The following is a 12,122-nucleotide window of genomic DNA, read 5'->3' as shown; positions in this document are numbered from 1 at the left end:
GTATATATATAAAAAGTGTATCAAATATAATTACACGTACAATTTTATGGACTTATCAGTAATCAATACGAATATATATATATATTTATCGTCGTAATAAGAAATATTATTGAAACATATTTATATATGGCATATTAAATAAATGGTTTCGAATATAATGATTGTAATCATTGATCTGTAGAAAGATTATGTAGATGATAAGCTTATTTAAAATGCAAGTACTTTAATAGTTTGGATTCTAATATCCTGTATATTTTATTTAGAACTAAAAACAAGTAAGTGACGAACTTTTTATAAATAGTTTTACAAGGATTAAGATCAAAATATATAAATTTATAATACTTCATTTTTAATAATTATGTATTAATAGTAATTTATTATAGTAATATTATTATTAATATCATTATTAACACTATAATTAGTCATAATTATTATTAATAATTATTCTTATTATCATTGTTATTATTATTATTATTATTATTATTATTATTATTATTATTATTATTATTATTATTAATATTATTATTATTAATCTTAATATTATTATTATTTTTAATATTATATATATAATATGTAAATATAAATAAAAACGCGTATATACACCCCAATCAGTTATTTGCTTTCTTCTTCCGTTTCCTGCTGATCTGTGATTTCATGTCGAAACTACTACCAATATATAACAATTGATCAGTTCATATTATTGATTAAACCATGCGATTTTCCACTGTCATATTCAATTATAATTACTCAGTTATTATCTGATGAATTATATAAAGATTTAAGACATAGCTCGACCTCTGTTCACGACCATTTTAATCCAAAACTCGAATTCGAATCAATCTCCAAAATATAAAAAATGCAGAAGTGTTAGGAATGATCTAATCAAACTATCTGTAAGTTTTCATACTTCAATTCTTTCTATTGAATTCGAATTTACGAGTCAAAGATTATTTTCAAAAAGTCAAACATATGAACAAAGATCAAATTTGAGTTCGTAATAATGTTTAAAGTTCAATTGATGATTTGAAAAGTTCCTAGGAGTGATTTACTACACAATTCATGTAGAAATCAAGATCTAAAACGCTCTAAAATTCATAATTCGATTTAGTGTTCTTAGTGTTCTTGACAGGGATGAACACTAGATCAAATTCGAATATATTTTCAAAATGTAATAATACAATCTTATTAGGATTCTTTAACTCAAACTATCTGGAAAATTTCAAATTTCAATTCTTAATAACGAGCTAGAATTTTGGAGTCAAAGTTGTTGTTTTAAAAGTCAAACATTCTGTTCTTGCCAAAATTCAAACTTGTTTTGATATCTCAAGTTAAATTGTTGATCGAGAAAGATGTTAGGAGTAATTTGAAATATAATTCGTGTTGTAACCTTGATGTAAAACGTTCTAAATATCGAATTCAAGTGTCGAGTTGATCTTCATTCATATTTGCTGTTACAGCTAAATGTCTTTTTATTTGGGTTCTGTTAATGCAAGATAAATGTAAAGAATCATTTCTGTCTCAATTTCCAAACTATAAACCTGTTGATACTATTTGGTTTGTTTGTGATCGATTGAATTAAGAAGAAGAAATAAGAAGAAAAGAGGTTACGAGTTTTATTTAATTCGATGTATACTATTTCAGAAAAATGGGCAGCAACTCGTTGGTTAAGGGGTGTTTGGTATGAACTGGGGGTCTCGGGTTCGAACCCGGTTTGGTGCAAATTTTTTTTTTTAAAAAAAGGGGGTTTCTAAGGTAGTTTCATATTTTTAAAAATTATTATTATTATTATTATTATTATTATTATTATTATTATTATTATTATTATTATTATTATTATTATTATTATTATTATCATTATTATTATAATTATTATCATAATATTAATGATAAATGATAATTTTTGCCCTAGTTCTTATATTTGTAATAATAATAACAATTATAATATTATAACACTAATAATAACAATATTAATATTGATAATACTAATAATAAATGGTATTCATATTACTTAATAATAATACTAATACTAGTAATAATACTAATACTTAATAATAATACTTAATAATAATAACAATAATAACAATAACAATAATAATTTATAATAATAATTTATAATAATAATAATAATAATAATAATAATAATAATAATAATAATAATAATAATAATAATAATAATAATAATAATAATAATGATTTTTAAAAATATGAAACTACCTTAGAATAATAATAATAATATTATCAAAACTATTAATTTTAACCGATAAATAATTTGTACATAGAATACACTTATTACATATACTCTAATTATATAACCATATATCAAACATATAAACATTTTGATATAAATACTTATATATAACAAATTATTGAATTTTAAATTTAATACTAAACATATAGATAATTATAGATATATCAATATAACTAAATATATAGATATTAATTATTTTAAATATATATACAAAATAAAAATACATAACTTATAAGTTAAGATATTATATATATAAATAAAGAATATGTTATTTTAAATAAAATTTAGAATAAATTCTATATAACTACAAATATATATAAATATTATATAATTAATAAATGAAATTATGTGATTTTCATCATATGTTTTAATAGATATATAATTGATATAGGTTCATGAATCTGAGGCCAACCTTGCACTTGTTCAGTGCCGTCATATGCGTAATTACTACGAAATACAGTATCGTGAGTTTCATTTGCTCCCTTTTTAAATGCTTTTGCAATATATATTTTTGGGACTGAGAATACATGCGCTGTTTTTATAAATGTTTGACGAAATAGATACAAGTACTCATAACTACATTCTATGGTTGGATTATCGAAATCGAATATCACCCCTTTAGCTTGGTAACCTAAGAATTAGGGAACAATACCCCTAATTGACGCGAATCCTAAAAATACATCTATGGGCCTAACAAACCCCATCCGAGGTACGGATGCTTTAGTACTTCGATTTTTATACAGACGAGAGGATTCTGTTATACAGACGAGAGGATTCTGTTTTGGGGATATTCTATATGCATCTTGTTAATGTCGGTTACCAGGTGTTCACCATATGAATGATTTTTATCTCTATGCAGTTTGCGAAATGCCTGATATGAGATGATGTTTATGAAAAATGGAAATGAAAATATTGTAGTCTATTAAAATTATGGAAATGATTGATTACGATAAACTAATGAACTCACCAACCTTTTGGTTGACACTTTTAAGCATGTTTATTCTCAGGTATGAAAGAAATCTTTCGCTGTGCATTTGCTCATTATAAAGATATTACTTGGAGTCATTCATGGCATATTTCAAAAGACGTTGCATTCGAGTCGTTGAGTTCATCAAGATTATTATTAAGTCAATTATAGTTGGATATATTATGAAATGGTATGCATGCCGTCAATTTTCGATGTGATGAAAGTTTGTCTTTTAAAAACGAATGCAATGTTTGTAAAATGTATCATATAGAGGTCAAGTAACTCGCAATGAAATCAACTATTGTAATTCGTTTATAATCGATATGAACGGGTTGTTAAAATATATTTTTAATTTAAATAACATTTAAATATTTCGTGGGTTATACCTTTTAGTTCAATTCGAGTTGCGCTTCAACGACATTATCGTTAGCCACGAAATAATTTTATAAATTAAACGCAATAAAATACATTGAAAATCGAACCCAAGCGAGAAGCGAGAGCTCGAAAACCAGTGATAATTCAATCCGATCCACCAAAACCAATTTAAATAAAACAAATATAAAATTATAAAATACAAAAATAATTATAAAAAAAAAACCTATCAAGAAAAGCACCTTCTGCTCCTCATTTCCTTGCCATAATGCCATCCCTCCCCACCCTGTTATTGATTGATCATCTTTAACCTAATTGGGGAGGGAACAAGATCTTTTTTTTATACAAAAAATAAACAAACCCCACTTCTGATCTTTGATAAAGATTCAATCTTTATTAGTTTTTTATTTGTGGGTCTTAGATTTTTTTTTTTGTCAGTTTTTCCAAAATGGAAATTGATAACATTGAATGTGTCTCAACATCTGATGGATTAGAAGATGAAATCCCAAATCATAATCATCATAACCATAATCATCACCAAAATCATCATCGTCAAAACAATCCTCAAAATCCACAGTTTTTGTCTTCAAAAACTCATAATGTTAATGTTGTTCCTTCAACAATTAATCCAACAACCAGTGTTCATGAGCTCCTTGAATGCCCTGTTTGTACAAATTCAATGTACCCTCCAATTCATCAGGTATGATTATTTTGATATCCATGGATAATTGGCTATTGATTTTTGAATAGATTGATGTTATTTAATTTCTTGCAATTTAGTTTTTGACATATGTTTATTACCCAATTTTAATCTAACACTGGAATTATGTAATGTGGTGCATGATTTAATTCTCCGGAATCAAGTCTGGTGTGATTTGGGGTTTTTAGATTATGATGATACTTTTGACTTTTTTGTCAAACATATTATTTTGTCAAATTGAACCTAATGTGAATTCAATATACTCTTTTGTTTTCCTAAAATTTATTATTATTATTATTATTATTATTATTATTATTATTATTATTATTCCCAGAACCAGAATTGTAATAAATCATCAAGTCCATAAAACTATCTTGAAGATTATTTAGAAACTAATGGGACAGCTTTAAAGTTAAAATGGCTAATTTTCATGTGTAAACTACATTTTAGTTTCTTATTAGATTTTAATGTATTATGTTTACAAATTTATAACTAAACTATCTATCATGATGTTTTGCAGTGTCACAACGGGCACACGATTTGTTCAACTTGTAAGACACGAGTTCACAATAGGTGTCCAACGTGTCGACAGGAGCTAGGCGATATTAGGTGTCTTGCATTGGAAAAAGTGGCTGAATCGCTTGAGTTTCCATGCAAATATTTTTCACTTGGTTGTCCCGGGATCTTCCCATACTACAGCAAGCTGAAACACGATGCCATCTGCGATTTTAGGCCGTACAGCTGTCCATATGCTGGATCCGAGTGTTCGGTTGTTGGGGATATCCCGTATTTAGTTTCCCATTTGAGAGATGATCATAAAGTAGATATGCACTCCGGGTACACTTTTAACCATCGTTATGTAAAGTCTAATCCACGTGAAGTTGAAAACGCCACGTGGATGCTTACGGTTAGTATCTTTTCATCTGTCATCAAGTTTGGTCAGTTTTTGAACCGAGAACTCATTTGTAATTTGTTAGAGATTTATGGTTGTTGACTTCTTGTCAATTTGTCCTCATTAAGAATAGTTTAAATTTATCTCTATACTGAAGTTCACTTTGAACTTGAAAGTTGTTGCCATTGACTTTAAAAGTCAAGGACTCAAGTTCACCTAGTCTTTAGAATTGTTTTCACAAACTTACAATTAGTATGACTTTTATGAAGCATTTATTGTTAAATATATATATATTGACAGGTGCGGGATGGGTTTCGAGTCATTTAGGTTTGGATTGAAGTATATCCAAGTTTAGTACAGGTCTAAACGAACCGGGTTGACCACACAAAAAATTAAATACGCCAAGTATACAATACTATTTCACTTATAAACTGTTTGGTTAAAATTTACTGATTTCATTATAACCTCTAACTAAGAAGTAAGGCACCCCTGAATTGTTTAAGCACTTTAGGGGGTTGTACCGGCCTTTGGGCAACTTTCAGTCTGTTAGGACGTTTGACCCATTCTCCTTTTACCTTATAGTTTGACCATTTGATAATAGGGAAAAAAAACGCAAATTGACCAAATCTAGATTACCAACTCTCAGTGTTGTAAACGGCGGTGGTCTCAGCTGAATAGTCGGTTTGGTGACTAGCCCGTCCCGTTTCGCCCAAAAATGTCTAATTAGTCGGTCAACGCTAAAAAGTCATGTCAAAGTCGTCTGAGTCGGTTACAGTCAAGGTTGATCAAACCTGGGTCAAAATTTTACAGTAATATTTATTTATTATACTCAGATTATGTGCCCTATACGTATGTTTAAAATTTGTACAATATATTACTAAAAGTCAACATTAGTCAACGTCGACTAGTCCTAGACTCCACCACGCCTAGTCGTTTCGAAGTCCTGAATGACTCGTTTCCGTCTCGTGACTTTTACCTTGCCAACTCTACTTTGTCTGGAAAATCAAATTTTACCTTTTTTCTTTAGTCAATTTTCAATTTCTCTGCACGTATATGCAGGTGTTCAACTGCTTCGGTCAGTACTTTTGTCTCCACTTTGAAGCGTTCCAGCTCAGCATGGCTCCCGTCTACATGGCGTTTCTCCGATTCATGGGTGACGAAAATGACGCACGGAACTACCGTTACAGTTTAGAAGTCGGTGGTAACGGTAGAAAACTCACATGGGAGGGGACCCCACGAAGCATACGAGATGGTCATCGAAAGGTGCGTGATAGCCACGATGGGCTAATAATACAGAGGAATATGGCTCTATTTTTCTCAGGTGGAGATAAAAAAGAACTCAAATTGAGAGTCACTGGTAAGATATGGAAAGAACCTCCTAATCCTGATGGTAGTACTGTTTGTATTCCGAATCTGTGTAGTTAACTTGCCCGTTTGTTATGTGGCTTCCGACTTGACCTGTCGATGTGGAACTGGAGAAATTGGTGAATGGAGGATGGAGGGTGTATTTTTCATATTTGTGTGGGAACTTTTAGGGCAGTGATGCTATTAGTGTAAAAATTGTCTTTGAAATATGAAGGGAATTTATGACATTGTAAGCATATTGCTCCTATTGCTACATGAAATTAGTTGATAAATCCATTGCATAACACTATTACATACCATAACCTGAATTGAGCTTCACATTGTAAAATATCTTATTAGTTGTGCACTTGTGCTCGAGCTTTAACTATTAGACTCAATCGCTTTTAAAACGAGCTTTTAGAGTTGAAATTACAAGCTTAAAATCAAAATACAATGAACAAAAGAATAGTCAAACGTTTAGACAAAATAGAAGATGAACTTCACTCTGTTATGAAGAACTTGGAATTTGAACTACCGATTGACGTAAACACATATGTACCGTAAACATACGCTGCACATGTACCATAAACATATGACTTGTGCTCGAGCTTTAACTATTAGACTCGAAACTGGCTTAACAAGAGCTTTTAGACTTGAAATTACAAGTTCAAAATCAAAATACAATGAACAAAAGAATAGTCAAATGTTTTGACAAAATAAAAGATAACCTTCACACTGTTATGAAGAACTTGGAATTTGGAAACTACCCATTGACGTAAGCACATATCTACCGTAAACATATGCTGCACAAAAGGTCTTGTACACAGAAGAAATAAGTTTATACGTTATTTTAAATTTACGAAACTTCAGTCAGGCGATTGAATCTAGACGTTGATCCATGATATCAGAAATAGTTTCCATATAAGCAGCCTCACTCGAACCAGGAAGAACAAGATCATCTGCTTCGTGAACTATCTCTTCAATCATTGATGGTTTCTTGATGTTTTCCCTACACATAATGTTGCCAATGGAAAATGGGGTTAATCCTTTCTTAACACCTTTCTTAAGTAGCATTGTGGATATTCGAAAAGTTCGTTCGCTTTCTAAAGGCATATTCCATCCATAAAACTTAAGAAGAGCAATGTCTTCCTCAGCATCCAGTGAGTTGATGTACTCAACTGTTTCAGGGCTAAACGGTTTTTTAGCTTGAGGCCAGTATATCCAATCAAATGTGCAATCCTCAAACTGCAAAAAGCAAGTAACAAATTGAGTTTTTGTACAAATATGTAGCAAATACCCCGTAAGTGTTACCCATGTTGAATTTGACTTAATGGGCTTAATAGAATATAGCTTAATATAGAGTCATTATGAGATGTTTGTTCTTAACTTACTAAATAAGATGCATTTTAATGAATGAATACAAATAAATGTGAATTTACATTTATGTCATAATTTTCTAAAATTTATTAGTAGCTGCTCTTTTAACTACCTCATAGAGGGTTAATTTGGTAATTTCAATTATTCATACGGTTATTTACCACATAAAACAAACAATAATTATTTATCAAATACTTATTCCTCGGAGAAATCTTATATTCATTCATCTTAAACCGTTCAGACAACTGAACTTATTAAGGAAAAAACAAACAAACTAACTACATGAGGAATCCATATTATGGTATCATTCATATTCAAAAGATAATGTATAATAAAGAAACGACTTACACTAGTAGGAAAGCAGTAGCCATGATCAATAGGAATCAGTATGAACTGATCATGTTCTCCTTTGCTCACCAAGATATTTCCAGCATGTCTATCTGCATTTGCCATCCTAATATCCAACACAGATATTTTATGAACCTCGTCTACCGGAAAAGCGTTCGGGCCCATATCCTCACAACTTCCAGAGTTCTCCATAAACATCTGCAACGATCCAATCTTCGCCTTTACACCATGTGGATGATTAAACCCTTCGTGCAAGCAGCTCACTAAATAAGTTGGTGGGACCCCAGAAAATCCTTTTTGTTCACCACTCAAAGACCTACGTCCGCCTTTCGGATGATCTAAAATATACGCAGCAACTTCCCTAATCGCACCCTCACCAACAACCGTTCCCTTTTTAAGCCCTTCACCATCTTCTGATAACGGTAACCCCCTTGGATTATTCACAGCCATAGGCTCCTCATCAATCGGCTTGAAAACAGACAAATGTTTACTCCCTGATGCATCATTCATGAAATATGCTCCACCTGTACCTTCAGATGACCTAATCGGTTTATTCCCTTTCAGTAAACCGTCATATGTAGCGTTAATAAGATTTAATAATACATCGGGAAGAACAACGTTAGGGTTAACAATCACCGGTTCCAACCACAAACTTCTATTCACAGCTTCTTTTGGAACCGAATCTGTACCGTGAGTGTCATTCTTAAGTAGTTTAACAGCTAGATCATGCTCTTTTGAATCATTCGATTGCGGTGCAACAATAGTAACTTCAGTATTCTTATCAACGGATTCAGCTTGAATCTTTGCAGGTTTCCTAACGGACAAATAAATTATAGCATCAATATTATACTTGCAAATATCATTAATTAGTCTCTCATCCTCAAGCAACTCACCTTTACACAAGAGTTCTTCCTCATCAATATCGATTAATCCATTTCCTCTCTTAGCAATCTGCCTTTTCACATAACCAACATCATGATTTTTCTCAACATGAATATTAAACTCTTCCCCACATGAAGTCTTCACATTAAATTCTTCAATATCCGAAACTCGAACAACTAGATGAACCACATCACCATCGCTAACACAATAATCCCTAACTAATGAATTACTCCTAGATAATTCCCTACCACCACAAACTAACTTTAAGTTTTTCATCCCAAAACCCATACAACTTTGAATCCGAAGCTTTACGGATTCAATCGATTCTGATTCCAAAACCCTCATTGGTTCAACAGAACCAGACATAGCTAAATGAATCATAATTGATTCCTGATTATGAACAGGTATCGAAGGCAATAAAGATTCATAACTGTACGGACTAATTGCAATAACACCAGCAGACGACATGTTTACTCTTCAAGGTTTCAAACTTTAAAATCGAAAACACGAATCAAATCAAAATTCACCGAAGATTCAAATCGCAAACATGATGAAGCTTTTATTAAAAAAAAAAAAAAATCCTAAAATTATATACTAAAATCAAAATTAACTGCTAGGACATCGATTAATGAAATCGAAACCCTAAGCTAAAAAAAATTGATTGATCAGGAAGGGATCCTTACAAGTTTAATTGAGCAAGAATCAACAGAGAACGTAGTATGATGAAGAGACCATATAGCAAATCAATTTAGGAGTAAATTGAACTTTGACTGATTCAAAATTCAACGATGAGGCGTTGATTGAACGATGGCTGCTGCTGAATTGTTAATTAGAATAATGAAACATGGTGAAGAATGAGAGAGATAGAAAGTAGAAAATACGCGTGAGGGCTGTTTGACTACTGACTTTTAGTTCAAGTTATGATTCTACGGTTTTAACATAATATATCAAATTTGACCCCTTAACTTTGTGTTTTAGTTCTTATTCAAACTAAACTTTACAGTCAGTTAATTATCAATGGCAAATACTTACTTTTCCATTTCCACATAATTGAGAAAAGAACAATTCAGGTCAACTGAATAGTACTTGGTCAAAGATTTTAAGTCTAAATATTTGATAAAATGGTATCGATCAAAAATTGAGTTTTGAAAAAAATAACTTTGTATTTTGACGAGTTTTAAGAATGTACTGCATTAATTTTTTTGGGTTGTTAATTTTAACCAGATTTTGTTGTATTTAATATTTTTTGTGTTTGTTGGGGCATTCGATACTATCGAACATGCCTTCAAAAAACTATTCGAAAACCTCCTTTTCCTCAAAATTTTCTTAGGATTTAGTATTTTCCACTTGCTTTTATTGGCTTTTTTTGCAAATCCTTTAGATTGTACTTCCTGATCGTAATGTAGTGACCTGGCAAAATCGTCATTGACGGCGCCGTCTACTTAGGTACCGTTACGTGGTCGTAAGTCTTTAAAACAACGTTTAACCAAAATATGTCACATTCATTTCAAATGTAAGGATGTTTCAAAGTTTACAAAGTAGTACAACGACTAAACATGTTATAATGTTTTAAGTACAATTGAAACCTATGCGACACAATTTAAGTAAAGTCAAAAGACTCTCCATAGTATCAAAATAATGTGCGGAAGCATGTATCATCTAGCGTTCAAGGACCTGAGAAAACATATAGAAAACTATCAACGAAAAACGTTGGTGAAATCATAGGGTATTAGCAAACGTTGTTTTTAAACCACAAGATTTATTATAGTTGATTATCCAAATCGTTTGCATTCCAAAGATGATATACATTTGTGGAGCACCCAATTATCAAGACTTAACTGTTTTGTACCTTGTTACGTAGTGTTAGAACAAACACTATACTCGAAAATATATTTCATCCGCTAACGTTAGCGAACCGTCCGAATGAGGGCTCGTCAAGCCTATGTGATCACATAACATAAGTTCACGTTTACACCCTGCAAGTGTAACTAATGATAATTGAATTGAGGCTTTTCGTTCTAACTCGCACGTGGAATGTTGGTTTTCGTACTTGTGTTCAAAGTATAAAGTATGATACGTATATGTTTCTCATCCCATAGTTTAAAGAGTAAAAGTTGTTGAAAAGGTGGGACTATGATCCCACCTTGATTGCACGAATGTAATTGTACTTCACAAGTAAACGTGGGCAAGAACGTATGCTAGTGTTGACCTAAACAATAGGTTGTATCAATATCGGTAAAACATGAAGTCAGTCAAAGTTGTTCAATTAGTCCTATGGCTCGTTACGACTCGATTAATATATGTGAGTCAAATTGTCAAGTTTCATGCAAGATACAAGTATAAAAGTACGTTAGAACGATTGCGTAAGTATTCGGTTAAGTTTGAATAAAAGTCAACTTTGGTCAAGTAAAAGTCAACGAAAAAGCCAACACGTTCGGGTCGGGTCTCGGACAATTTTTCTGAGTTATATAATCATATATGAGCATGTTAGAACAAGTTACATGTTAATCGAAGGTGCGTAGCATAGTTAGAATTAAACGGTAAATGACCAAGTTGATCAAAATTCTGCAGCTCATTTGGACGGCGTCCAAAATGGCTGGACGGCATCCAGCAATGAAGGACTGGACGGCGTCCAAAGATTGGGACGGCGTCCAAATTGGTATACAGGTTCTGCTTTGCTGAAATTTCCTAAGTGCACGAACCAAACTTCAATCAAACATAAATTGTGAACCGAAAACACTTAAAACATGTATCTTATATCGTTGGAAAGATATTTTGACGAGGAAAACAACTAAGCACATTTCATCAATCAATCCAACATTTACAACAACCAAATTAGCATTAAATGTTCATCATTTATTTCATTCAAGATCATAAATGCACATTGATGATTCGGGAATTAAATGCACACATATAATACGCCGTTTCGTAGGTAATTACGCATACAATACAACTAAACACTTACCAATAACATTTCATAGCATTCAATGCA

General features: G+C 31.5%; 2 protein-coding genes across 2 annotated transcripts; one reads left to right on the top strand and one right to left on the bottom strand.

The window, feature by feature from the left end:
* Window positions 1-3,838: 3,838 nt before the first annotated feature.
* LOC139853238 (E3 ubiquitin-protein ligase SINAT5-like) lies at window positions 3,839-6,840 on the top strand. The gene is made up of 3 exons (XM_071842612.1): window positions 3,839-4,287; window positions 4,808-5,194; window positions 6,239-6,840. Exons 1-3 carry the CDS (start codon window positions 4,036-4,038, stop codon window positions 6,602-6,604), a joined length of 1,005 nt encoding a protein of 334 aa, XP_071698713.1. The 5' UTR covers window positions 3,839-4,035; the 3' UTR covers window positions 6,605-6,840.
* Window positions 6,841-7,153: 313 nt separating this feature from the next.
* On the bottom strand, window positions 7,154-9,994 carry LOC139853237 (phosphatidylinositol 4-kinase gamma 4-like). The gene is made up of 2 exons (XM_071842611.1): window positions 8,249-9,994; window positions 7,154-7,768 (listed from the first exon to the last, which is right to left on the bottom strand). Exons 1-2 carry the CDS (start codon window positions 9,596-9,598, stop codon window positions 7,394-7,396), a joined length of 1,725 nt encoding a protein of 574 aa, XP_071698712.1. The 5' UTR covers window positions 9,599-9,994; the 3' UTR covers window positions 7,154-7,393.
* Window positions 9,995-12,122: the final 2,128 nt, after the last annotated feature.

Source organism: Rutidosis leptorrhynchoides, chromosome 6 (genome assembly GCF_046630445.1).
Source record: "Rutidosis leptorrhynchoides isolate AG116_Rl617_1_P2 chromosome 6, CSIRO_AGI_Rlap_v1, whole genome shotgun sequence".
NCBI classification, from domain to species: Eukaryota; Viridiplantae; Streptophyta; class Magnoliopsida; order Asterales; family Asteraceae; genus Rutidosis; species Rutidosis leptorrhynchoides.
Note: the sequence above shows the minus strand (reverse complement) of the source record. Positions and strands in the feature narration are given on the sequence as shown.

What these genes read in the sequence shown, in the direction of transcription:
- LOC139853238 (XM_071842612.1), top strand. Translation starts at nt 4,036, where the DNA reads ATGGAAATTGATAACATTGAATGTGTCTCAACATCTGATGGATTAGAA. An exon ending in TGTACCCTCCAATTCATCAG is followed by an intron (nt 4,288 to 4,807) that starts GTATGATTATTT and finishes GATGTTTTGCAG; the next exon opens with TGTCACAACGGGCACACGAT. An exon ending in ACGCCACGTGGATGCTTACG is followed by an intron (nt 5,195 to 6,238) that starts GTTAGTATCTTT and finishes ACGTATATGCAG; the next exon opens with GTGTTCAACTGCTTCGGTCA.
- LOC139853237 (XM_071842611.1), bottom strand. Translation starts at nt 9,598, where the DNA reads ATGTCGTCTGCTGGTGTTATTGCAATTAGTCCGTACAGTTATGAATCT. An exon ending in GCTACTGCTTTCCTACTAGT is followed by an intron (nt 7,769 to 8,248) that starts GTAAGTCGTTTC and finishes TGCTTTTTGCAG; the next exon opens with TTTGAGGATTGCACATTTGA.